Source organism: Clarias gariepinus, chromosome 3, assembly GCF_024256425.1.
Source record: "Clarias gariepinus isolate MV-2021 ecotype Netherlands chromosome 3, CGAR_prim_01v2, whole genome shotgun sequence".
In the NCBI taxonomy this organism is placed as follows: Eukaryota; Metazoa; Chordata; class Actinopteri; order Siluriformes; family Clariidae; genus Clarias; species Clarias gariepinus.
In genome coordinates, this window is record NC_071102.1 from 40,414,089 (window position 1) to 40,441,000 (window position 26,912).

At 38.9% G+C, this 26,912-nt stretch overlaps 2 protein-coding genes and 1 long non-coding RNA gene across 7 annotated transcripts in view; 2 read left to right on the forward strand and 1 right to left on the reverse strand.

Moving 5' to 3' along the window:
- Nucleotides 1-21,109, forward strand: part of ppef1 (protein phosphatase, EF-hand calcium binding domain 1) — a 34,845-nt gene extending 13,736 nt beyond the window's left edge. For 4 of the 5 annotated variants that reach the window (XM_053491275.1, XM_053491276.1, XM_053491271.1 and 1 more), the window contains exons 6-18: nucleotides 1,200-1,372; nucleotides 2,532-2,646; nucleotides 3,250-3,296; nucleotides 3,576-3,742; nucleotides 3,834-3,870; nucleotides 3,960-4,109; nucleotides 12,493-12,789; nucleotides 15,974-16,159; nucleotides 16,355-16,497; nucleotides 18,504-18,610; nucleotides 18,700-18,863; nucleotides 19,829-19,913; nucleotides 20,089-21,109. In XM_053491275.1, the coding sequence (XP_053347250.1) occupies nucleotides 1,200-1,372; nucleotides 2,532-2,646; nucleotides 3,250-3,296; nucleotides 3,576-3,742; nucleotides 3,834-3,870; nucleotides 3,960-4,109; nucleotides 12,493-12,789; nucleotides 15,974-16,159; nucleotides 16,355-16,497; nucleotides 18,504-18,610; nucleotides 18,700-18,863; nucleotides 19,829-19,913; nucleotides 20,089-20,288 (1,871 nt within the window). In that variant the 3' untranslated portion in view covers nucleotides 20,289-21,109. The remainder of the gene's footprint in view (nucleotides 1-1,199; nucleotides 1,373-2,531; nucleotides 2,647-3,249; nucleotides 3,297-3,575; nucleotides 3,743-3,833; nucleotides 3,871-3,959; nucleotides 4,110-12,492; nucleotides 12,790-15,973; nucleotides 16,160-16,354; nucleotides 16,498-18,503; nucleotides 18,611-18,699; nucleotides 18,864-19,828; nucleotides 19,914-20,088) is intronic. The other variant, XM_053491273.1, reaches the window with a different exon arrangement.
- LOC128518262 (uncharacterized) lies at nucleotides 5,369-9,610 on the reverse strand. Its single transcript, XM_053491277.1, has 3 exons — nucleotides 7,437-9,610; nucleotides 6,708-6,822; nucleotides 5,369-6,073 (listed from the first exon to the last, which is right to left on the reverse strand). Exons 1-3 carry the CDS (start codon nucleotides 9,201-9,203, stop codon nucleotides 6,069-6,071), a joined length of 1,887 nt encoding a protein of 628 aa, XP_053347252.1. The 5' UTR covers nucleotides 9,204-9,610; the 3' UTR covers nucleotides 5,369-6,068.
- A 980-nt stretch (nucleotides 21,110-22,089) lies between the features above and the next one.
- LOC128518765 (uncharacterized) lies at nucleotides 22,090-22,755 on the forward strand. The gene is made up of 3 exons (XR_008357766.1): nucleotides 22,090-22,152; nucleotides 22,440-22,486; nucleotides 22,669-22,755. It is a non-coding gene; the product is annotated as an uncharacterized LOC128518765 (long non-coding RNA).
- Nucleotides 22,756-26,912: the final 4,157 nt, after the last annotated feature.

The following is a 26,912-nucleotide window of genomic DNA, read 5'->3' on the forward strand; positions in this document are numbered from 1 at the left end:
TACAAATATATAATTAAATCTATTTCTGGAGAAGGTACAGAATAATTGATTCGGATGAATTATATCCATCTACCATGCTTTTATAAGAATACCAGAGAACCCAGGCAGATCCCGTGTAGACACCGAGCAAACATGCAAAACGTCTCTTACTGTAGACTCCTTTTCTTTCTGAAATGCTGTAGTTTGTCATTGTACATTGTCTTATAGTCAAAGCTTTGTTTAATCCCCTAATTAGCCAGAGAATCACTCTATAAAGCAATTTAAGAGCATGATAACTATCCATACCTGTTGAACCTGCTTTTGCTTACACACAGCAACCCAGTAAACACTTGAGCCAAGGATGTCGGCTCTTCCTCGTGTTCAGTGGAAACAGCTGCTCATGATGCCTGGCTCTCTTTTAAATCAATGCACGAGAAACAATCACACATTTACATGCTCACAAATGGCACAGTAGCACAAAGTACGTAACTACAAATACATAATTAACAGCCTTTCAAAATAAATGTGTGCATATGTGTGTGTCTGTGTGTGCGTGTGTGTGATGGCCTTGTTGAATTTCAGTTCATACTGGCTATTGCTTTGAAAAACAATATCCAGGATTTTAGATCATTCAGACACATAATGGGTTTGCATTGTTATTTATATTAGCAGGGATGACCGTTATACGTGGACTAGCAGGGCTCAGGCCTGCTTGTCTTTCCAAGAAATGAAAAAAAAAAACTGCTTTGAAAAATAAGGCTTACACAAATATTTATAAAATCTGGATTGACAGCAGCACCAACATATAACGGATACACAAAGCAGCGTCATGTGAATTATACAGACAGAGTGACTGTATAATAGGGTGTAATATCTATGGAGTTTCTCTTCGCCAATCAAGCAAATTCCAGGATGACATTGGGTCGATTCCCGCCTTGTCTGTGTGCATGAAGTTTTTCATGTTCTCCCTATGCTTGGTGGGTTTCCTCCGCGTACTCCGGTTTCCTCCCACAGTCCACAGACATGCAGATTAGGTTATCTGGTGTTCCCAAAGGGTTAAATAAATAAATAAAATGGTGACCGACATTTGTACAACCGTGGTAGGACCGCCGATCAACATTTATTTTAATTCATAACTTTACCTTATCCATAGACATCTTGAAAGAAGCCAGAATATCATTTGTGTGGTAAATGACCCAATAATGGCTTTTTGTTTTTAGCAGATCTGATCTCTCACCTCCTGGACCCCGCGGTAGACCCTGTAATGGAAGATGGAAGACAGTATAATTATGAGCAGATCATGGTTCCTGAGTCATATAGTGGCCCTCGGCTCTCCTTCCCCCTGAGTGTCACTGATACCAACACCCTGCTTAGTGCCTTCAAAGAGCAGCAGGTACAAGACTCTGCAACGTCAACCAAGTGACCAAGACACAAAATTGTCTATGGTTAGGAACTAAGAATTAGCTTTAGCATAGGTCAAGTGTCAAAATGCCTGCAAGGAAACAGAGAAAATCAAGTAGCGTAAGAAGGGAAGTAATCAAAAGTAAACACGACACCTAGGGCAAATGAACCAAAGGAAAAACGAAACATGAGGTCATATACTGTAAGAGTTCTAAAGCAACATATCCTAAGCATAGATAGTACAATGGTCTCTTCCAATGCTATTAGGCTATGATATGGTCATGGGGGCTGGGAGCGGCTTGCCATGGGGTTTGTGACTGTACCAGGATTTACCACTAAAGCTGGAATTGGAACAGAGCTTGGTATATTGCTTGTGCCAGGAGCTAACATGGATGTTGGGGTGGGATATGACCTGAAAACTAGGACTGGACTTGGTATGTGCTTTATGCCAGCGCTTGGCTTTACAAAGGGAATGGGCCAAGACTTCATGGGACCATGAGGAGAGCTCATTATCAGGGCAGTAGTGGCACAGATGGTTAAGACTGTGGGTTACTGGGTTGCCCCACAAATGGCAAGTTGCCACTGTTGAGGTTGCAGGCATGTTGCCGGGTGGCAGAGCAGGAAAGATATATGCAAAGCTGAGGTGCACTGCAGTTTGTGAAGTCTTGGACAGTGAGCGCATAATGTCCTTAAAGTCATCTAGTGGCTTGAAGGGTGAGGTTCAGGTAAGGTTGAAGAATGTTATTTCAGGTCGTGCAGGGCTAGGTTCAGGACTCATTCTGAGTTAGCAGGACATGGGGGGGTCAGTGAGGCAGTGAGCTTATTTAATAAAATTTCTTAAATAGTTAAAATAATCAGAAATAAATACAACACCTCTGAAAGAACAGACAATACAAATTAAGAGTCCCAACACAAAAGTCCTAATCATAAAAACTCTAGTGGGATATTAAAATAACACAATTTTACCTTCTTGTTAGCTTTAAGGAAACAACCCCAAAAAGTAAAGTTGTACACAAATTCATTAGGAGGCAAAATAGAGGTACATAATTAAAGATATAATTATTCAATAGTGGAACAGGTCTATGATTAAAACTGCTTCCATGCGCTTCGTTTCATTTCACGTCCTAAATGTTGGTGTTTCTCCTGTCTAGGTTCTCCATGCCAAATATGTGCTGCAGTTACTTCAAGAGACGCAGAAGTTTCTAATACAGATGCCAAATGTCATTTACCTGTCATCATCCTACGCCAAGGAAATTACAATCTGCGGTAAGATTAAACCTTGCACTGTTTGAATGTGTAGACATGTGTCCTGTGTCCTTTCTGTTTAGGCTGGGTTTGATTTCGAGCACAGTTCCTGCCCCTCTCCGAGTCCTGTTTCTGCTTAAACGCAGAAATCCACACATCTGAAAAGTGTCTCCCAAATTAAGTGTGTATTTATGCAGCACTTTACAAAGCACTTCTTTGCACCTCAATGGTCGTCTTCTCAGAGGAGCAGACGTTTGAATGGTGCTTCAGATCAAATGTAGACACGAGGTGCAGCTAATGGCAGCATTCCAACATGAAAATGTTGCATCTGATTTCCTATAAACATAAACCATTTTTTTTTCTCTTTTCAGATTAAAAGCCCAGAACGAAGTGGTTCTTCAGATATGAATGGATTCAGATGCTAATAAGTGTTTTATTATGAGCAATAATGGCTCTACTGCGTCTGTGAATATATCACTGTTTAGTTTCATAATATTTATAAACAGTATTTATGGGCTAATCAAGTCTGAAAAACTTGTCAGCCCTATTGATGATGTCTGAAAGAGGGTGAAATTTGAAAAGTATGATTTGTCTGAGTTTAGGTTCTTTCTGTTTTCACTACAGGTGACCTGCATGGGAGACTAGATGATTTGCTTCTTATTTTCTATAAGGTAATAATTCCTTCTTCAAATCAACTTTTAAATCAACATTTGTGTTCCCTGCTACTGGTAGAATCAACAGGTTCCACTTACCATAATGACTTCAATATTTTTCAAAGCTTGTGTAAAACGATATTGCTGAAGTGTACATAAAGAAGCAAGTGTCAATCAAACCAATTTTTAAATAAGGGATGTGAAAACAAAAAATAAAATGTGAATTTTTTTTTTTTTTTTTTTTTTATTGTTTGACTGTACTACTGTATACTGTGTTATAATGCTTTTTTCCCCCAGAATGGTCTGCCATCTGCGGAGAACTCCTACATATTTAACGGGGACTTTGTGGACCGTGGCAAAAATTCCATGGAAATTATCATCATCCTATTTGCCTTTCTGCTCCTTTACCCAGATCACATGCACCTCAACCGAGGCAACCATGAGGATCATATCATGAACCTGAGGTCATATAATAACCACCATATACATCATTACAGGTATGTGTTAAACCCGAAAAAAAATCACCTAAATGATTTACTGTTATTTCTCTTTCAGATATGGATTTACAAAAGAAGTAATGCAGAAGTACAAGGTAATATAGTTTTTATTTGTAAAGGATATTCCTACTTGTTTTTTTATTAATTGAATTTCATTAAGTGGCATGATTTCGATTTTGTCCAGACTCATGGGAGAGAAATCCTTCAGCTCCTTCAAGATGTCTTCAGCCTGCTTCCAATCGCTACCGTTATTGATAACAAAGTTCTTATTGTTCATGGCGGCATTTCAGATGAAACCGACCTGGACTTTCTAAGTTCTGTTGAAAGACACAGGGTGAGTTTGTCCTCCTACGTTAGTATTTTATCTTTCTATAACACCAGATTTAATACAGAATGCAACGAGTTATACAGTACTGAAACATACGCATCTCAAACGTGCATCTGAAGTGGTCTTGAAAGCGAAGCGAGTTTGAAAAATGGGGCCAATTAATTCCTTCCTGTACCCGTCCCATTCCCCCGTTCTCACACCACCTGACGTCTGCTTGTGGGGAATGTTAAAGCAGAGTGTTTTCAACTGTAAAGATCTACATTAGGGTCAGGGGTAGCTCAGTAGTTAAGGCATTGGACTACGGTTCGGAAAATCCCAGGTTCAAACCCCACAACCACCAAGTTGCCGCTGTTGGGCCCTTGAGCAAGGCCCTTAACCCTCAACTGCTCAGATGTGTAATGAGATAAAAATGTAAGTCACTCTGGATAAGAGCGTCTGCCAAATGACTAAATGTAAATGTACATCACGCAAGCAAATCATCTCCTGTTGCAGGAGTCTGCAGCGACCTCTGTTTTGGGAATCCTGGTTGAAAATCTGTGTGAATGATATGAACACTTACATTACACATACCATGGTAAATCAGCATGCTAATAGTGTGTGTTAGTTTCCTTCAGCTTTTTTTTTTTCGTCTTTTTTGTACTGTATATTTTGGTGGGGCACTGGTGGCTCAGTGGTAGGTGTTTCGCCTGCCATGCGGAAGGCCCAGGTTCGATTCCCAGCCAGTGCCCAAGCCCCCCAGCCACTGGATGCAGTGCCGGTCCCAAGCCCGGATAAAATGGAAGGGTGGCGTCAGGAAGGGCAAAACCTGTGCCAAGTTGTTGTGCGGCCCGGATATTCCGCTGGGGCGACCCCTTTCCGGGAGCAGCCGAAAGACCAACAACAACTGTATATTTTAGCGCATGTGGTACCTTCTTAGCTGTCGATCTTAGTGCTAAAAAAGTAAGCGTGGCGAAAAATTTTGTAATAAAACCGTGATATATTTAATGCTTGACACGGCTTCCAAGATTGTATATTAATTATTAATGCAAAACACATTTTTGAGAGTCATTTAGCTTTTCATTTTTAGTTTTTTTTGTTACTATGACTGTATGTTGAGCACTGAATCTCTAAGCAACAGTCTCATTTTTCTCAAGGTGTCTTTGTTGACAGCCTGCATTTGGCTCAATATCACACAATATCATTGAAAGACAATATTGTTGAAAAATAAAGCAAAAGGAGTGACAGCACTGTCATGCATCAGAGGCTATGTAAATGTAGATGTTCTTTATTAAACATGAAAACAAAAAAAGCTCTATAACAGAGTCTATGAATGCTAAGCACGGGTTCAAAGTTAATTGTAGAATACAGGAGTATATATTTATACACACACACACACACAGAAAGCACTAAAAGGAGGGGTGCAGGAGTGTCTGAAATGTTTATAAAAGATAACGTGAAGAAGAACAGAAGCTTGGGGGTAGTTCTGCATTTATGAGCCTTCAGCAGTTTTACGACCCTGAACATAGATTATACTAAGGAATGTGTTTGCTGAAAGCGCAGTGTGTCGAGGACAAAGAAAGATAACACTCTGTTCTCATGCACATAGAATATCATGAAACACACTAAAAATGAAATTTTCCCTACAATTCCCCCCCTTTTATTCACAAGAAACATTGTTGAATAACACTACGAGAACATAACCTGAAACATACGTATACAAAAGATTTTGCACACAGCAGAGAATGCACAGGCTAAAGAGACACAACAGGTCTGACTCATAAATAATTACTAGTGGTGACCTATTGCCTTTCTTGACGCTACAGTGCTCAGAGTGCGGGCACGCCCAATCTGCACTCGTCCCACCTCACGAGGCGCTAAGACACCACCAGGAATGCTACACTAATAGCAGAAGTGAAGTCGTTCCGTGGCAACCCAAGACGATCCCTCTGTGTCATGTCACGGGTTGGTCATCACTGCAGCACGTCTTTAGTCTAGGAAACAAAAACAAAAATGGCGGAAAAAGAAAGATAATAATCCAGAAGCATTTATTCATCTTTTGATCTCACGCTGACAGGACGACATCTCAGTAGCATTGATCCACTTAGGACAGCAGTACGAGTGATTGCGATTATTCCTGCTGGTCCGTCGTATTTACAATCTCCTAGTTTTCTGGGTGCTAAAGATTTGACCAGAACAGTATCTCCTACATTAAAAGGGCGTGTGGGTGTTGTTGAGGGTATTAAAGCCCCATGAGCAATTTGTTCTTAATGTTCGATTAGAGTGTCTATTAGAGCAGCAAAATATTCATCAATATGTACATCAAGATCAGTCGTTCCTATCGTGGGTTTGTCTTTCTTCCATCACGGGAAAGGTTCTGCCAAATATAATTTAATGTGGTGACACGTGCGCGTCTTTTCTTGGTGTCATTCTCATTTCAGCTAGAACAGCTGGTAACGGATCAACCCGTGGTTTGCTTTGCTTTAGTCAATTTCTCTTTTAGTGTCCTATCTTTCTTTCTATTATTCCTGTATGACTGTGGGTGATTAGGAATGTGGAAATGCCAAGACAGTGAAAGGAATTTACACAAATTCTGTGTTACCTGTGATGTAAAAGGTGTTCCTTTACCTGAGTCAATAGCATGAGGCACGCCATAACGAGGTATTATTTCTTTTGCTAGGACTCGGGTCACCATTTTTGCATTCTCTCGTGCACACGGGAAAGCTTCCACCCACCTAGAAAACTTGTGAATAAAAACAAAAAAATATACCAGAAGATATTTGAATGGACCACATACAGGCATATGCATAAAACCAATTTTCCACTCTATAAACGGGGCAGTAGGTAACGGAAGACTTTCATGTTCACTTAAACCTTTTGTCACGTTATTCTGAGTGCACACTTAGCATCTAGATATTAATGAATCAATTGTTTCAAGCATGTTGTCTATTCAATAGTGTTTTGATATCTTCCTTAACCCCCCTTCTTGCGCAATGTGTGACACTGTGGAGCTCGTGCACGAGGAACGGAAGACAATGAGATGGCAGGCACAAACGGCCATCAGCACAATGCCATAAACCATCAGAAGCAACGTAGGCACCCCGAGCTTGCCAAAAAGAGGAACCATTCGGCATGGCTAAAGCTTTAAAGACAAAGAACTAGCAAGAAAACATGAATTAATCAGATGAAAATCAGAGTCAGAAAAGAAAATCTGTTTTCGCGCCGCTTCTTTAGCAATATGTTCAGCTAGCGAATAACTCGCACTTCCATAGAGTCACCAGAGGAATGTGCCTTAATTTTTAGAATAGCGAGAGTACTAGGGAGATGGCATGTGTCTATTAAATCATAAATTCCCACCTGCATCCGTGAGACGGGATTGGGTATATGTTGCCGCCGTTGTTGTTGTTGTTGCACTCGCTGCGGCGACTGCTGGGAATGATTAGGAGAAAACACCTCATGAGCATCATGCCACTGACCATTAGTCAATTGGTTATACGCATTCTGTCCATCACGTCCCTCTCCTCGGGCCTTCGTACGACATCCACGAGCCCAATGACCTTTTTTTCCACAATAGTAACAAATACCAGATCTACTTGGTGCACTTTGACCCTGTAGACTTCCTCTACCTCTTCCACGGCCTCCTCTACCCCCTTTTTTTCCATTTCTGTATCCTTGTATGAGACATTCCACTTGTTTGCATTCTAAAATACCATCTCCTTCCATTGTTCTCACACGCTCGCCTAATCTTTTAATAGTCATTGTAGAACGGTCTGACAATTGGAACTTTAAAATTTTTACGATTTCTAGTCGACAATTATTCAAGAAGGTGGTAAGGAAAAGTGGGTTAGGGTCTGCCTCAGACAGGGGCATACCACCCAAAAGGGTCCAGGTCTCTCTAAACCTCTCAAGAAACTTGGTTGTAGTCTCGCCCTTTTCTTGTTTACAATTAGTTACCTGCGACAGATCCTGTCTAGCTTCTTGACGTGAGAGAAGATAGGCAGTTAGCTCATTTTTTAAAAGTCCCATAGCCTCATTAGGATTGCCCCAAAGAAACTCATATTCCTTCTTTTTCCACCATCGTCTCCCCCTGTCTACGTCTTCATGTTTCACCACTATAGGCCATTTGTCTGCTTTGGGGTCTAAGCATTTTACCGTCTTTATCAAATCAGCCTCATCGTACCAGTCTCCCAAAACCATTTGCAAAATAAAGCGATAATCCGCACCCACGAGCTGACAGTACCTAGAAGCCTTTATCAGCACATCAACAAAATCCAAAGGTTTGTTGGGAGAAGGGAGCATTTTAATGAGGTCCTTTAGCGTGCTTACGGATGGTGGAAGGATTTTTGCACCCTTGGGTCCCATGGAGAAAACAAACGGAGTGTTTTCTGTTAGAGGGTTGGGGCGAGACCTCACAATCGGACCTACATCGTTCGGGTTATCATAATCATCATCCTCATCATCAGTGTCCTCGAGATCATCCGAAAGAGGGCTATCAGGAGTTCGTCCCAACACCCTCTTGGGAGTCTTTCCCTTTCCAGAGAACCACTCTTTCAGCGAGGCTCCCCTTGCTTCCACAGCAATGGAGCAGCTCACGGGTGAGCCCGCATTTGTGAGAAAGGGGGAGACAGGCACAGAAGGGCAGTTCATGAAAGGATTAGTGGGATTCAAATTAGGATAGATTTCCTCAATAATTGATTGGTTAGATGCTGATGTTACTGTTTCAGCATGATGTGGAGGAGGGACCGGAAAAGGCGACTTGAACTTAGTTTCAAATGTGACCTTGGGAATCTTTTTCTTTTGTATTTTAGTTTCTTTTATGTTCAAGTATTTATCCCAGAGAGCTTTCATTTCTACCCATTTTTGGTAACCCAAACCCATGTAGGGATAATCCCAACCTGGATCACCCATACCCTCATATATCTGAGAGTAAGCATAGGCTAGATATTCAGACTTAAAAGTACCTCTGTGTGGATAGGTTAAAAATTGAGGTTGTGGTTCAGTCCACCCTGATAAATTATCGAGCCAAGGTGTGGTAAAGCGAGTGAGTCCACACCTATTCATCCAGTCGCGCGGGACCTCTTCTGGGTCCGGCTTTGGATAAGTAGTTGTGTTCCTATTACCCATTTTAGAAATGTAAATTAACCCCCGACCGAAAGAACCAATATCTTCAACAAACAACACAAAACTTCAACAAAAAAAACAACAAAGAGCGGGCAACAGAATACAGCTTTCACACTACGCTTCAGTTCCAGGAACTTTTCAAAAGCGAGTGCTTGCTAAACAGGCGTAAAAGCCACAAATCAAACCTCCTCTACACGGTCCAGATACCACAAAACAGGGAGCGTGCTTGCTCTATCCTTTTATAGAGAAAAATAAAAAAGCAGCACTCACCTGATTAGAGGTATCCTGGACAAAGCCCCCCAGATTGTAAGGATTTCTTGAATTAAGGTTAGACCCCCTTTGTCTACTCAGTGCTCAGCCTGTATTCAGCTTGTCCCGTCTGGCCAGGGAACACCTCATTGAAACACACAAGTCAGTGCTCAGTGAGATGTTCAAAGTTTATTGTGGAAGACAAGAGTATAAAAACACACACACACACACACACACACACACACACACACACACACACACAGAAAGCACCAAAAGGAGAGGTGCAGGAGCGGGTACATCTGGTCTGAAATGTTTATAAAAAAGATAACGTGAAGAATAACAGAAGCTTGGGAGTAGGTCTGCATTTATGACCCTGAACATGGATTATACTAAGGAATGTGTTTGCTGATAGTGCAGCGTGTCGAGGTCAAAGAAAGAAAACACTGTTCTCATGCACACAGAATATCATGAAACGCACTAAAAATTAAATATTCCCTACACATGGACTAAGTGGATTAGTTGCCCTGTCAATCCGTCTGATATTTCCTGTCAATATCCTCATGTCTAGGCTGCCTGCATGCATCCCTCAGCTCTAGAGTAAGGCTTGAGGATCAGACCTTGAAAATTAAGCTTCAAATAAATTGTTTCAGCCTGATGATTTAGTCATAAAAAGTACATTGCACGTATTTACCAGAGTAACCTACTTTATGGCTACACAATCACAGTAAATTACATTTGATAACCTTACACAAACAAAAACGCTGCGCTTTCAAGAATCAACCACCTTTCTTTTGAAATAAAGAAATTCTGTACGTGGAAAGTCTTTGTTCTGATTATGTGAACAATGAAGTTTAAACTTTATTGAGTGTAGCCACTTGATGAGATCATCCCCGAAATCTGGGTTGATTATCACAGATGACTGGTATCTCAGGAGTGCCTTGTGTAGCCTGACAAAGAGGAGGGGTGGGAGAGAGACAGAAAGACAGAGAAACACACTTGGGTATTCTCACTGTAACATCATGTACAGGGTCAATGTACTTTGGGGTCAATGTGATTTAAAAGAAAGCTCTCTCTCTTGCTTTAGTCTTTATTATTTGTACCAACAAATAGTCTATAGCTTTTTTTTTTTTTTTTTTTTTTTTTTTTAATCTTTTAAAATTTGTCTCCAAAATGGTAGTCACCATTTACATCCACGGTACAATCTGATACCAATCAGTTAAATAAGACGTGAGCCAGGAGAGTTCCTAATTTATCGTGGGGTTTAGTATGATCAGTGGTCTGCACTAAAGTCAAGCAACATAAGCAAGGAGACAAATTCTGACCAAAGCCAAGTAGAACAGTACTTTAAACAGTCTCTGTGCTGTGGTAAGGCCTAAATCCTGGGGGGGCTGGAGCCTATCCCAGGAGACTTGGGGCATGAGGTGGCGTACACCCTGGTGTCAATCCATCGCAGGGCACACACTTGCATACTAATTTACAAACCACAGGCAATTTGGATATGGCACTTAGCCTTAACTGCATGTCTTTGGACTGTGGGAGGAAACCCAACATGCACGGGGAAAACCATGCAAACTTTAGACCCAGAATTGAACCTGGCCAGAAACTAAACCTGGACCCTGGAGAGGCAAGGTGACTGTGTTTACCACTAAGCCGGCTACCTTAGTGAGCTGTCTAAGATAGTTAGATTGAAAAAATATCTGAAGGAGCCTTCTAGATAAAAGACCAGGTTATGGCACTTCCCAGCTGATCAATCCATTCACTTGATTTAGGTATAGTTTTGACTTAAAATGTTTGACAGCAGTAAATATCATGGTGACTGTTTGTTTTCAGCTTCCCGATGGTTAAGAATTGCATTCTGAAAGAATGATACCTGTGACTTATATAACCCATCAAAGCTGGAGCTGTGTATGTGGTGAAAACTCGGTAACTTTGTATTTTGCTGTGAAAAATCACCAGATCAGGAAGGAATGTCAGGCCTGCTAGTCATCAGATTGTAACTGATGCATAGATAAACTGGCAAGAAAGTAAAACAATGGCTCAGTCAAGAAACTAGGGTTTTAGGAATCTGGCTAATGAAGTCACAAACCCACTAGTTGGCAAACCATGGGTGGAAATTCGTAAGAGTACCCCAGGAGACTTGGGGCATAAGGTATGTATGCGTATTGGAAAAAAAAAAACCCTACCAGTTCATTGTTTTTAGAAAGCATCCTGGTCCATACTCTGCACTCCAGTAGCTGGTTGTAATGGGCCCTTTTTTTGCCACAACCAAAAAGAAGCAGCTCAGCCACAGACCCATTTGGCAGAAGACCACAGAGCTCAAGAACTTTCCTAGCCAAAGTGCTGGGGAAAATATTTCAGCACAAATATGGGGAAATTGATATCTGCTCAAGCCCATGTATGCATGTTTGCAAAATCAGCTGACATCAGCAAGTGCCTTGTTGTACAGAAACCGTATTAAATTCACTAGTGCTTGTCAGAGGACTGATGGGACTATGGCAGAGCTGGAGACCTGCTTGGTTCAGATATGGGGGGATCAAGAGAGACCCTCTCTGGCCCATGTAAGAGGGTTGGCAGAATTTACACTCTACAGTGTGGTGCACAGTACGGTGATGGGAAACGGCTTGACCGCAATATTGGCATGTATAAGCAAGTCTGCAGTTTGTCAGATTGAGGATTTTGTGTAAAAATCACTGTTGTACAAGTACTGTTGTAGTGTATGTTTGTAGTTTACTCACGGTGAATTGAGTATAGGTACTCACTAAATGATGTCCAGGTGTTAAATACTGCCCTCTGATGGTTAGGAATTGTAAAATAGAACATAATGCAAATCAACACACCAAGATCGAGACCCCAGTTATTAACAGGTTTATTTTATCCCATTACTCTTGTATGTAAAAAATCATAGAAAATATCAAAAATCAGATTTGGTTAAAGTTTGATCTTCATATAAAGTTTATTCTTTATATTGAGTACTATTTGACTTCAGTTTAAAAAAGTATATATATATATTTTTTTTACACCCTATTCTGTCCCCATGCTCCAGGTAAAGTCAGCTTTGCGGCTGCCCAAGTGCAGTTTGGATCAAATGCGTGTATGCAGTTCAAGAACTGGCAAGGAGAGGCGCAAGGGTAAGAGTCGCCTGACCTGGCAGAGCAGCAGCTCTTCTTCATCGTCCTCCTCTTCCTCCTCCTCCTCATTATGTTCACCTCAGGGATCGCGGCGTGCTCCGCCATCGCCCAAGTTTCCTAGCCCTGCTGAAATACTGCAAGTTCCCTTCCTCGACTCCATAGTGTCCCTTGCTCTGCCTGAGGCACCCAGAGAAGAGCTGGAGTGGAAGCAGGTAAGTAAAGTGAACAGAACAGTAAAAACAGTAAAAAATATATATATAATAATAATAATAATAATTAAAAAATATACAATACACAATACAAATTTATTTATATAGCACATTTAAAAACAACCAGTGTTGACCAAAGTGCTTTACAAAAGCAAAAATAAAAAGACAATACACATACAAAGGCATTTAAATAGTAATTTTGTAAATAATAAAAAAGTGAAATTTAAGCTAAGGAATATTGAACGCCTTAGAGAAAAGGTAAGTTTTCAAAGCAGATTTAAAAACTGACAGGGTTTGAGCAGATTTAATATAAATCGAAAGGCTATTCCATAACCTAGGACCGATTACCGCAAAAGCGCGATCACCTTTATTTTTAAGTCTAGTTCTAGGAACATAGAGTAAATCAGAGTTACTTGATCTGAGTAAGCACGACTGTGTGGATGGATGTAGTAAGTCGGCTAAATACCGTGGAGCCTGATTCCATAGGGACTTTAAAACAAATAACAAAACTTTAAAATCAATTCTATTTGAAGATATTCTAAAACCAATGCAGTGAAATCAAAACCGGTGTAATATGTTCACACTTACGCTTCCCTTTAAGGAGTCGGGCTGCAGCATTTTGAACCAACTGCAATCGTGCGACACATATCTGGAGGCACCAATATACAAAGAGTTACAATAATTTAGTCGTGATGGTACAAAAGCATGCATGACAATTTCAAAATTCTTAACAGACAAGAAAGGCTTAACCTTTGCTAAAAGACAAAGATGGTAAAAGCAAGACTTCACCACAGCACATATCTGCTTGTCAAATTTAAGGCTGTTATCAAGTAAAACCCCCAGATTCCGAACACAATTGGTACTGTATGGTAACAAAGTATCAAAATCAAGATCATGAATGCTATGATCATTTGAGCCAAACAAAATAATTGAAGTCTTGTTTTCATTAAGACTTAAGAAATTACTAGCAAGCCAGAGTTTTAATTCGTCCAAGCAATCTAATATAGGCTTTAAGGCAAACCTATTGTCACGCTTTAAAGACAAATCTGTGTGTCGTCAGCATACAGATGATAAGATACGCCATATCTAGATAAAATAGTACCCAAAGGGAGCATATAGAGATTAAACAGTACCGGACTAAGAATAGAGCCCTGAGGGACACCAGAACTTAAAAGTATATCAGAAGAGAAATTGGAGTCAAGGCAGACAGAGTAGCTCCTATTAGTTAAATATGATCGGAACCATTGTAGCACCGTACCCCGAAGGCCCACACACAGGTCTCTAGACGTGATAAAAGAGTATTGTGATCTACCAAGTCAAATGCGGAACTAAGGTCTAACAAGACCAAAGCCACAGACTGCCCAGAATCAGTAGTCAGCATTACATCATTCATAACTCTTAAAAGTGTGGATTCAGTACTGTGATGGGCTTTAAAACCAGACTGAACTTATTCATGTAAATTGTTTTCATTCAAAAAGCTCTGAAGTTGACCTAGGACCACTTTTTCTAAAATTTTCGAAGGAAAGGGTAATTTTGAGAGTGGACGAAAATTACTTATGAGCATAGGATCCAGATTAGTTTTTTTAAGTTGAGGGAAAACAAAGGCATGTTTAAGACAATCAGGTACGGTCCCAGTTTTCAGACTTTTGTTGATAAAAGGCAACAAATCAAATAAAAAAAACTTGCTTAAGAAAATGCTTAAGAAAACTTGCTTAAGAAAATGTGATTCTCAATGTTTCACATTGGGAATCACATCCTAAAGACAATTAGTAGGTTTTAACAATGCTACAATCTCATTTAGGGAAGGCAAGGTGATACGCTTAAAGACATAGCATGTAGAAGAGCAAAGGGAAACATCACATAATGTAAAGGATGACAGGGGCATTAGAGATTTAATCAGTGAGATCCTATCATTAAAATATCTCGCAAAATCCAAAAAGAGAGATTGATATCTTAGAAAATTGATTAATAGTGGGATTGAGAGCAGAATCAATTTTTGAAAATAAGGCTTTAGGCCTGGTGCTGTTAGATAAAATCAACTTAAATATATATATTATGAAGGGGAAAAAAATCAAACTTGTCTGTCGCTTGTGTGTCATGTGTCAAGCTAAAATTTGACATTCATGGCATCAATGTTTTCTTTGAATTTAGCAAAGAAATAAGAAAACTTGAAGCCTCAGGAAATAAAGATTGTGCCATTAAAATGAAGATTAACTGGTTTCACCTTGCATTAATAACACAACATCTTCTATGTGTTTGATGAAGGAAAACTGTGGACATGTCATATTGGTTTTACAGATGTCATTCATAGTTTTAGAGACAACAAATCTATCATAATGACACTAGCTGATCATGTGTCCGATCCTCTGAGTGTTTTACATCACTTCCTAATGGCGCATGAGCAGCAGGCTGGCATAATGTGTCTCGGAGGGACTATACAAGTCCAAATACAAAGGGACTACAAGGGAAAGTCCCGTCATCTTCTCCCCCTTATCATATACACCTTGGAATTGAGTACAACTGTCAGTCTTGTGAGCTGCAGAACATGTCACATGATGTGTGGGAGCAATTGGCAACTCCTGAATGTAGCCAAGACCAAGGAAGAATAGGGTGTTGACGACCCTGGGAGCACGGGGACTAGCCGAATAGCCTTTTCTGTTTTTGAGGAAGAGGTGGGTGGACAGCTACAGTACAGGTACTCTGGCATTCAAGTTGACAACCGACTAGTCTGGAAAGGTAACAAAGGCTGCTGGAAGGAACCGAGCAGATTACTGTTTCTTGAGGAAGCTCAGGTTCTTTAATGTTTGCAGAATGTTTTGCAATTATTTTATCAGTCTGTACTGGCCAGTGTGTTATCAGTATTTTTTGCTGCTTTCTGCTGGTCAGCAGCACTCATACCACTGGTACCACCAAACTGAGCAGGAAGGCTATCCCAGTTCTGGGATTTTCCTGAAACCTTTGGAGGTGAAGCCCTTCTCTAGAGCCCTCTTAAACATTTTAATCAGTCAGAAATTTTTTGGGCTACAATGGGAGGTCTTACCATCCACCATTACCTTCTACACTGATTCCCCTCTAAGTTGGGAGAAGGATCCCCTCCTCAGATATTAGGAACATAGCAATTAGTATATACATAAGCACCTACTATTATCCGTACTTATTCGTTGGTCATTATGTCTATGTGCTATAGATTGTGGACGTGTTGTGGAGCGACCCAAAGAGCCAGAATGGATGCAGCCCAAACACATTCCGTGGTGGAGGATGCTACTTCGGGCCTGATGTTACCCGGCGGCTATTGGAAAAGCACGGCATGTGTCTGCTCATTCGGTCACATGAATGCAGACAGGAGGGCTATGAGCTCTGCCATGACGGACAGGTCAGACACTTGAGGGGGTAGAACAACATTGTTTTGGATATAATGTGGCATGTATCTAAACTTAGCTGTGGGAAGTACTGTATATTAGATAAAGATTAAGTCATACTTATAGAACTGTGGTATTTGTGTTTTTAGTAGTTGATCTTGAAATAAACCTATAGCTTTGGGCTTTGTTTATTAATTTTCTTTTAAAAGGTAATCACCATTTTCTCTGCATCAAACTACTACGAGGAGGGCAGTAATCGTGGTGCATACGTGAAGTTGGGTCCAGATCTGATCCCACGTTTCTTCCAGTACCAAGTCAGCCGTAGCACCAGGAAGCTTACTCTGCAACAGAGGTATATAAGTCTGGATGAGAATATTTTTTTCTTTGCACACACCTTCGATTTCCATGGTCTTTCCTGATTTATTTTATTTTATTTATTTATTTATTTTTTGCTTTCTACACTGAAGGCATCCAAAATATGCAAGGTGAGATATTCTTTCATATTGAGATATGTATGATCTAATCCCCAGAATTAGAAGTGAATCTTTATGCTCGTTGAGCTGCTTTCAGGAGACCAAACAGGTGAAAGTCTGACAGAGAGCGAGATCAGGACTATTGGGAGGATGCTTTAACACCTCGAAACAAAGCTTTTGCAGATTGTCAGTCACGGTGTGGACAGAAGTGTGCAGACGTGCATCATCATGAGAGATCACAACGCTCTTGGATAGCAGACCAGTGCAGTGTTTATTCTGATGTTTAGGCTTCAGCTCTTCAATAAGCTTCTCACTAGAACTTTGACTTTTGAACTTTTTCTAGGATTGAGGATATTTCCATTCCATACTCTACCATCCACTCTCAGGCTCGTAATGATGAATCCATGTCTCATTTTCAGTAGCCTTGAACAGATAGTGCTTATAAGACAGATGTATCACACACACTGGATGGGCAACTCTGGCACGCATCGAACGTACCGAACCAGTTGAGCTTCAATAAAGATCATTTGTACATCTTCATACATTGTCAGCCTGAGCAGGCACTAGTTGATCAATCAGCATTTCTTCTTTCTGGCTAGTGGTTTTAGTGTGTGTTCACCATCAGAATCACTAGAACTGTGACCTGCTCCAGCTCTGACTCTGTAATGTAATGTTTCATTTTGGACAGCAGGTGGCCCTGTTGTTCCATTTTTCAGTTTGCTTAAGCCTTTGTGAATACGGCATTCTTTTTGAGGGGAGGTGCCCACTTGGTGTGGTCACACATGTTAAATTCTCCTTTGCATATTGCATTATGGCGAGGCATTTTCTTAACCTTTTTAAGGATCCTATCCTCTTCTGTTGAGCTTTACATATTTTTTTTTCTCTCCCTTGTTTCTTTTTAGACAGCTTTGTCTTATGTACATTGTTGAATTGTATTATTGAACAAAATAATCCTCTTAGATTTGTAAAGGCATACATCGACTAACAAGCCAAGAGATTACAAGAACTGCCTGTAAACCTTCAGTACAGACCTAGTGGAACGCTCTGAAGACTACAGTAGGTGGCATCATTCAGCTCAGGTTGAAGCCTAGACAAAGTTGGAGCATCTACAAGCTATGAAGAACAAGATTTTCTGGAATGATGGGGCAACTCTTTTGCCTGAATGCATCTTGTACTACTGTAAGATAAGATAAGCCTTTAATAATCCCGAAGGAAATAGTTTCTCCAGTGTCTGCATATAAAAAAAATAAAATACAAATACAATAAAAAAGAGAGAGAGAGAAATAAAATACAATATAAATAGAATAGAAAATATATAAGAAAAACTACAGACTTTACAGAAAGGTGCAGAATTGTCTTTTTTGTGTAATGTACATTTATGTTATTGCACTCAGGATTTATATTGCACACAATATTTGATATTGCATATAAAGTAGCAATGATATTGCACACCGGATATATATAAATATTGCACATGATTTTCATATTATTGCATAAGTACTTGTAAACGTTATTCCTACATTGAAGCACGGCAGGGGCAGAATCACCCTACAGTATGACTATAGTCTTCAGCAGCATAAACAGGACTGATAAATGGGTCAAAAGACAGATAGATGAGTGGATGGACTTTATTGAATCCTAAATTTCAGTAAAAACCCCATTTAGGAGTGCTTGAAATTCAGGAGGGGTTCAGCCATAGCATTGAGTTCAACTTGATTATAAATCTCTGGAAAAACCTGAGGCAATGCTCCCCATCCAGCATGACAGTGCTAGAGGGATTCTACAGAGAAGAATGGGATAAGGTCAACGCTGTGACATTTGTAGCATCATACACATGATGACGTAAGTGCTTCAATGTATCTGAGTGTATGTGTGTCTGTTTTAGAGTCAGTGTGGCTGAAAGCTCGGCTCTAAAAGCTCTGCAGGAGAAGCTGTTCGCACATCGCTCTGAACTCGTGGCTGCTTTTCAGCAGTACGATATCTGCAAGACGGGTAAGAGAACTTAAATTTGTTCTACTAAACTTTTTTTTTTCTTTACTGTTTTGCTCTTCATTTTTTTTTTCTTGCTTTTTCTTGCACAGGCAGAATATCCACTAATGAATGGGCCGAGGTAGTGGAGTCGGTGCTGAGGTTGGATCTTCCTTGGCGTACTTTGAGACCTCGCCTCGTGCGCCTGGCCTCTGATGGAAACGTAGAATACGAGTCATGCTTTGAAAACATCGGTCCAGGCCAACCTATGCCACAGGTTTCACATTCATTTAGTTCAAAAGAGAAAGTTACTTTAGAAATGTATGTTCAAATTTTATATGAATATAAAATATATTATAATTAAAGACACAGAAGAATGTTTTTTTAAACATTCTTTGCATGCAAAAAAAATTGTGAAAGGCCCCATATTTTACTATTTCTGTTATTATACTATTATTAAAGGGACAACCCATGGGAGATGTTTGGAAGTCAGAGAGGTCTGAGGTGGTTTGGATATGTTTAGAGGAGAGATTGTGAGCATCTTGGTATTGTAGAAGGACGTTGAGGTTGGAACTGCCAGGCAGGAGGTCTACAGGAAGACTAAGGAGAAGAATTGTAAATGCAGAGAGAGAGGACATGAAGTTAGTTGGTGAGAGGGAAAAATGCAGAGGATAGGATTGGATGGAGGCAGATGATTTGCTGTGGTGACCCCTGAAAGGGAACAGCAGAAAGACAAAGAAGACGACTAACATGGCACAGAGCTCCCACTTTGTACTCACTTTGTTTTAGTCCTCTAAACACAATAATTCAGTGTCCATGTAAATAAGCTACTAGTGAGTCTGCTTGTGAGGTCACATCAGGGGCAAAATCTAATTGGCTTGTTTAAGCCCAAACCCATACAAAAATGAAAAATCCATCTGAAAACCCAGGAATGACTTAAAGGCAAAATTTGCATAATAGCAATATTAAGAAGTAATAACAAACCAGATTTTTTTTAAAACCGGTTTCTGGAACCTTTAAAGAAATTGCATCGGCTAAAGTCAGTAATGACGTGCAGTACTACTGGCATTAGATTTTGGATGCGATTGGGGATTTGTGGCTGAAGTTTGTTCATGCAAGCAGTATATAGGACTTTAGGTTGTAAATAAATTTCTAATATGTGTCCTAGTAGGACTTTCACTGTTAAGCCATCAACATAACTGATGTTTATTGTTAATTGTTTTGTTTTTTTTCAACCTAAAGGTGGCACCAAACTTAGCAGAAACACTGTATAGGTACAGAACTGACCTTGAGATCATCTTCAACATCATCGACAAGGACCATTCCGGCAAGTGTTAAATTGAATGTAAACCTAAGCCTATTGTTAGCACTGATTTCCTAACATCCCCAAATGTTTTGCTCTCGTTCACTCCTTTCACCATCCCACAATCCTCATTCATCCCATAATCCCATTGTGTGTATTACTCTTCATGGTTAAGGGATGACGATTTCACCTTTTGCAGGTCAGATTTCCATCGAGGAGTTCCGGCAGACATGGAAACTCTTCAGTTCTCACTTGGGTGTGGATGTGGACGACCAAGCCATTGATGACATGGCACGCAGCATCGATTTCAACAAGGACGGCAGCATCGACTTCAACGAGTTCCTCGAGGCGTTCCGGGTCGTACATAAACTGGATGTGAAGGAGCAACAGCAAGGCTGACGAACACATTCACATAAGACAAGACAGTATAACGCTCAGATAACGATCAATATCCAATGATCTTAACTGCATTTCCATTTGTTTTAATTTAATGACAGAGTTGCACTTAATGTAAAATTCAAAACAAGGACTGAGAAGCATGGGGTTAATCAACATTAATGTGCTTTTTAGGTTTGAGTCTGCTTAATTAGGTTTGAGTTTGTTCTCTGTATTTACAGTAGATGAGAAGACAGATGTGAATACAGGTGTGAAGCAGGTTTTGGCACCGCATTTTATACTGTAGCACCACTTACATTTTGTGGTCTGGTTAAAAACTGGCAACACGATATCAAGGTTATTATGTCTGATGTAAACTATTTGTTGTATTCAAACCTGTTTTTAAACTGATGCTTTACAAACTTTCAGCTTTGTATTTTTGTCCTTCCGAGACCTCTGGAACAATCTGATTTGCTGTATGCAAGATTTAAAGCAGCAGATTAATTAGTTTAACTTAAAAGAAAAGAACACACACGAGCTAATTTTAGTTAATATAATGTGATTGTATTGTTAAATCTGTCAAGTTTAGTTGCACTTCGCCCAGATAAATAGTCATAAAATTCTTATTCCAGTATGGCTGTGAGAGAAAAACACTATTTAAATGGATTTTATGAAATCAGATGTCCAGAAAAACAAAATATACAGTGCAGTGGTGACTATAAACCTTTTTTTTTTTATTAAAAACCTTAGAATATTTATTCTAGCATGAGCAAATTTTTAACTATTCCCATTTATATAAAAAGTCTAGTGATTTACAGATTTACATTTCATTTTAATAATATAAATTTTTTTTAATATGCAATAATATTCACAATAATCACTTATTTAAAATATATGTAAAAATTGTGGATACTAGTGATGGGGCAAAACAAACATCAATTCAGATAAATATTGTTTTTTTGGTGAGAAATTCTTGTATCACCACACTGACTCCAAAATGAACGTTTTTTTCTTTTTTTTTTTTTTTTGAACTGGTAAAATGTTGCTGTTTCTATATAATCTTTCAGCTGGTGCACTCTGAACTCTTCACATGTTGGCATGCAGCACAGCATCCTGTGGAGCAAATGATTTGCTAAGTTTATTTAGAATTGTAACACATTATTAAAAACAATTATAATAATAATGCTGTTTGAGGATATTTATACATTTGTAATATATTAAGAGTCGCAATGCAAATAAAATTGACACCTGGGTATCGTGATATATTATTTAGTGAAATTAAATTTCTCATTTCTCATGTATTTTACATGCAGGTAGGATATCTATGACATTTCATATTAAATGCAAAGCTGCAGAGCTATTAAATGTCTGGTGTAATTATGTGATGATCTTGTCATTGCATCACAAACACTCTAAAAAATGATTCTGTGGCCTTGTAAGTTTCACAGTTATAAAAAAGTTATGTTACCTTAATAAAATCTCTAAAAGTCACATACATGATTGAGTTAGACAAATCAAAATAAATGCCTAAAAAACAATTATTCATTTTGTCTTAAATTTAAACTATAATTTAAGTTTACTTCACTAGTAAAAATCAGCATTTGACTAACTGAATTATATTTTTAACATGCACTTAATATTTTTTTTTATACATTTTAATCAAAATATCTGTTAATGGAGTAATTGTACTGATAAGTTTCAAGAACTAGAATTATAAATTATTCCAACTCAATATTCTTTATTTTTAACAACAAAAACTTAAATAATTGAGTAAATTGCCCTGTGCAAGTGCTCATGGGAAGTCTGGTGTAACATCAGAGACGCTGTGAGGATGTGAGAATGGACAGGAAGCACCTGGAACATTCTGGAACATTCCTTACAAATCCTGGTGAGTAAACAGCTAACACAAGTTACTGTAATAATGACTCTGTCTGCCTGCACACACAACTTTATAGTGTGTGTGTTACTGTTCTGAATCCTGTCACAGTCGAGCTCCAGAGCTAACGATAGCTAGCAACAGGCCAGTCCTGGGGTTCAGTGTGATTTAGCTTGTTTGTTCCAACCACCGAACTGCTCAGCTAAAGCGGCGTTAATACAGACACTTAAACTCTGGTGTAAAAGGAGAGATTTAACACCGAGCAGCAGCGCGTGCATGTCCCGGTGTCCTTTTCACAGCACCAACACCACTAATGAAGAGAAGTTGAATGGAGATAAAACAGGAGGTAATGTCAACTTTTCTAAATGTTACAGAAGTATTAAATGTGTAACCATTGAATCAAAGATAGAAATAGACTATTAGTCCAAAAAGTATGTATTTGAACGGAAGTACTATTTTACCAGTCTGGTAGACTTTACAGTAACAGTCACACTTGTACTTACTTGTATACTATTTTTCCTTTTTTAGGTGCCAGCATTATGGGATGGCGGTGTAAGCTCTGCACATTTGTCGTATCATCAAAAGGAATTTCGATCATTATCGAGTGAAGCATGGTGCTGTTGGTCATGGATATTTAGTGTCCTGTGTTCATTTAGACTGTCATTGCTTATTTAAGACCTGAGAAGGTCTGCACACACATTTGTATGGATCCCACAGTTTGAAGGTGTGCAATCTTTCAGATGTAAAATGTGACTCATCAGATTCTAATACAAAAGTCTACTTTCCACATGTTAACTGTATAATACTTGTGGCAGGAGTATTGTTTCTAAAACTGTTTAATAATAACATAAATTCAGCTCTTTGTTTATTATATTGTTACGTGTCATTTGCAAAGTAAACCAGGTTGAGTTTAGACTTCATGTTTTGTCAAATTTGGCAAATAAATGTTTAATTAAAACGGTAATGTGTGTATTGTTTTTTTTTTTCATTCAGTTAAAATATTTAGTAAATGTAGCACATTTGTTAGTTAAATAATAGTATAATTTTCAGTATCTTCTACCTTCCATTTCAATTATATCTACTCAATTATTTTACTCATTTTCACATTGCATTAACTTCTGATTTTCATTACATTTACTCAATTTTGTACATCATTGTACTAAATATAGTTATTCGAGTCTACTTAATTTTTTTACTGACTTGTACTCAATTCATGAAGTATATTTTACATGATTTTTATATATTATTTTTATATTTACTCAATATTTTTAAGTGTAAAAATGTTAAAATGTTTCACCAAAAAAATTGAGTACGGCACAGTTTTATTTTTTAGAGTGAATATAGTTCTGTGCGAAAGTCTTCTTCCTTACAAAATGTTTTACTGTGAGAGGCTTCGATGTAACAAAAGATACCATTGAAAAATTGCTTTGTTTGTGTAACAACCTCAGCAGCAACCTCATTTCCCCTCTCGTCTGTTCCAACCACTCGGCATTCAGCATCAGTATACTAATCACCAGCCTGATCATCTGCATCTCTTTCTCACTGCTCCATGCTTTAAGTTAGATGTTTTTATGCTTAAATGATTGATAGGGTACAGAAGCATTCCTCTGAAACTAAAATGAGAGCTAAAAAAATAAAAGTCCTTCAGGAGGCCTGTAGACTACAGCAAAAAAAAAAACATGAAAGTCTGGCTCTTTGAAAGCAAAACATAAAGAAATGAGTGGGTTCCCACAGTACAGTACTGCATGGAAGGAACAGTACCCTTCCACAGGTGTTCCAGAATCTCCTTTGATGTTGCTATATGTGTCTTGGAAGCTTTTATTATAGTTGTTCTTGTCCTTTTGGCATTTTTATAGAAAAGTCATGTTCTTGCGTTATACTGTAACTGTTTGTACCCCGCTCCCGATCGAAAGCATTCATGAATGAGACCCTGTCCAGGATTTGGATGTTTTTCATAGACCAATGCTTAAGCAGTATAGTGGAACTATGATGTCATCAAAGAAATCCTACATTTGGACATAATCAGAATGATTTCATTGATGATGAGTGTAAATGATAATTGATTCATGCTGAAAACAGTCACATTTCCAATACTATAAAGGTGAAAAGTACTTAGCAGTATTCCAGATTTACAGACATACCGCAGATGTTCTCAAATAAAGAGCGGCTTCTAATTGTAAAGGCCATTTAACTTTAAGCAACATTAACAAAAAAGCTTAAACCCAATAAATACAACTTTTGCTAATTTTAACTATGAGCTTTTTAGGAAAATGGGAAAAAATTTATTCAATAGTAGTAGTAGTAGTATATAAAACTTCCAAGAAAAACATCACATTTTGAACATTTTTTTTTATCACCTGTGTATTGACTGACTGCAAGTCTTTTATGTATGTACAGTAAGACTCAAGACTTCAAGGCTGTTCTGCACTTTTTCATGTTGGAATATGAGAAGCACACAAAGCCTCAGTTTGACCTGTGTTACCTGCATGTGTGTCCTGAATCCAGCAAAGAGCAATTCACATTCCAGAGAGAGAGAGAGAAAATAGACACTTGAGTCATGTTTATCCCCACAAAACACAGTGGTAATAGCTGCCACTTTCACCTACTTACAACTTTTGTAAGGCGTTAAAAGCTGCCCCTCCTCCCCCCTTAAATAAAGATCCTAAGAGCTTAAGGCGACATTTTCATGGTAAAGCAAATTTTTTTGTTTTGTTGTGTCTTTGCAAGATTTTAGATGCATTTTATATATTAGTGAAGTGTTCAAAGAAATGTTCCACGCAGCATGCTCCTTTTATGAACTTTATGAATGTTCCCTCTTTTTTCTTCAGCAAGAGGAGTGTCTGTGACGTCTAAAGCTGGTGACTTGCTCTGCCTTGTGCCCTCCCCTACTCAACCATTCCATCATCCTTTTCTAGCGACAGAACATTCCCCCTGTTCGTCTGAAAGTTAGTGGATCTCTATGGAGGTTCTTGGAGCTACTCTCTTACCTGCACTGCTCACTCTGAATTGGGCCTTGGCTCCAGGTATAAAACACTATAGACAGAACATATCTTCTTTATCTTTGTTGGATTAGAATAAGCTGTGCATGGGATTTTTTTAAATATGAAGTACATCAGCAAGATTGAAAGTCTCTTACATGGTAGGGTTGAACAGCTTTCATACTGTACACTTTGCTTGGTTGGTGTGGACTCTCCATTTTAATGTGATTCAGTTATTTTAACCTTTTATTTAATAATAACCTTAAGTCTTTTGCCTTACAGTTTGTGCAGTAATTTAATACAGATGTTTACAGCTGTTTTGCACTACCAGACTATTTCATTCATTATCATTAGAAGTTTTCATTTTTTTTTTTATGTCAAATTTTATTTTATGTTATTATTTTTATTATTTACACTGTGCCTTACACTGCCCCCCAGGGATAGATAAATATTTATTTATTTATTTGTTTGTTTATTTATTGAATTAAATTGAGGTGTTGCTGCCAGCGGTTGCAGTAACTTCAAGCATCTTGAGAATGGCCGCACGTTTTTCCGTTATGGTGGACTCTACATCACTTTCAGCTGTAATCCCGGTTTCAGGATCCATGGCCACCGCACCAGCAGCTGTGTGTCTGGCCAGTGGGCTAGACATCCACCACTGTGTGTAGGTCAGTTGTTACACCCATTATTTATTCAAAAAATGTTTTACTTATATGCAAATGTAAAGATAATCATGCTTTTGCTAGTGATCCTAGGGAAAATGTATAATATGAAAATTTTATTATTATTGTTATAGTTATTAATATATGTTAAATAATATAATACGTGCTTCATGTCACTTATGCTTATCTAGTTGAACTAATGTATACCCGCTAACACCAAGTTTTTTTTTTTTTTAATCATGCAAAAGTGTATTTATTTGTCAGGGCTCTAGTATGTTCTATCTGGCGGGTTTTTCAAGGGATGCTGCACTTTGTTGCTTCATTGATGTGTCTGTGTCTGGTTAGTCAGCTGACTTGTTTTTCCCTGGCACCTGCACACTCCAGCTCCAGGATGCCTTAGTCCTGGCAATCTCTTGCATGGCATCACACTGATGTCTCCTGATGGTTCACTGGTCCAATTCACGTGCAACACCGGGTTCAGACTCTTTGGCTCAGCGTTGCTCTACTGCAATGGCAAGAGCTGGAATGGCAGCATTCCTGTGTGTAAAGGTGAGTGAGACTCCATATAGTTGAATATATAAACTTTATATAGACAAGATAACACAAGCAACTAAACCAGGTACATGACGTCTATGACAGTATCTGTCTATATTTCCCATACACAGCTTACCGAATAAACAGAGTTGTCTAATAGGTTCTTTTCAAGCACTGTAACATGTATACATTTACTGTTATTGATGTTAATAGTCATTTTACAATAGAAAATACAACAAGGCCATGCAAGTTTCTGAAAGTAATTTTTCAATTTCATTTCTGTTTTCAGAGTTAGACATCATGAATTTGTTTCGCCACAAGCAAACATCACTGAACAACCCTGTTATGGAGTTAAACCAAGACATGACCAATCTGAAAAAACATTTCGGCGCTATTGCTATCACAGCTGCAAAAGAGAGCTTTCTAAAATGGTCTCTGCCTGGGGCTCCTCAGCCCCAACCCCAGTTGACTGGAGATCCGTCTGAGGATTCACAGAAACATCCAAACCATCCAAAAATACTCTGGCATGATCAAATTACTACACAAGCCAGTGTGGAGACTGTAGGACCCGTAGCCACAATTACTAAACGGAACAAAG

What these genes read in the sequence shown, in the direction of transcription:
- LOC128518262 (XM_053491277.1), bottom strand. Translation starts at nt 9,203, where the DNA reads ATGGGTAATAGGAACACAACTACTTATCCAAAGCCGGACCCAGAAGAG. An exon ending in ATCCCGTCTCACGGATGCAG is followed by an intron (nt 6,823 to 7,436) that starts GTGGGAATTTAT and finishes TTTATTCACAAG; the next exon opens with TTTTCTAGGTGGGTGGAAGC.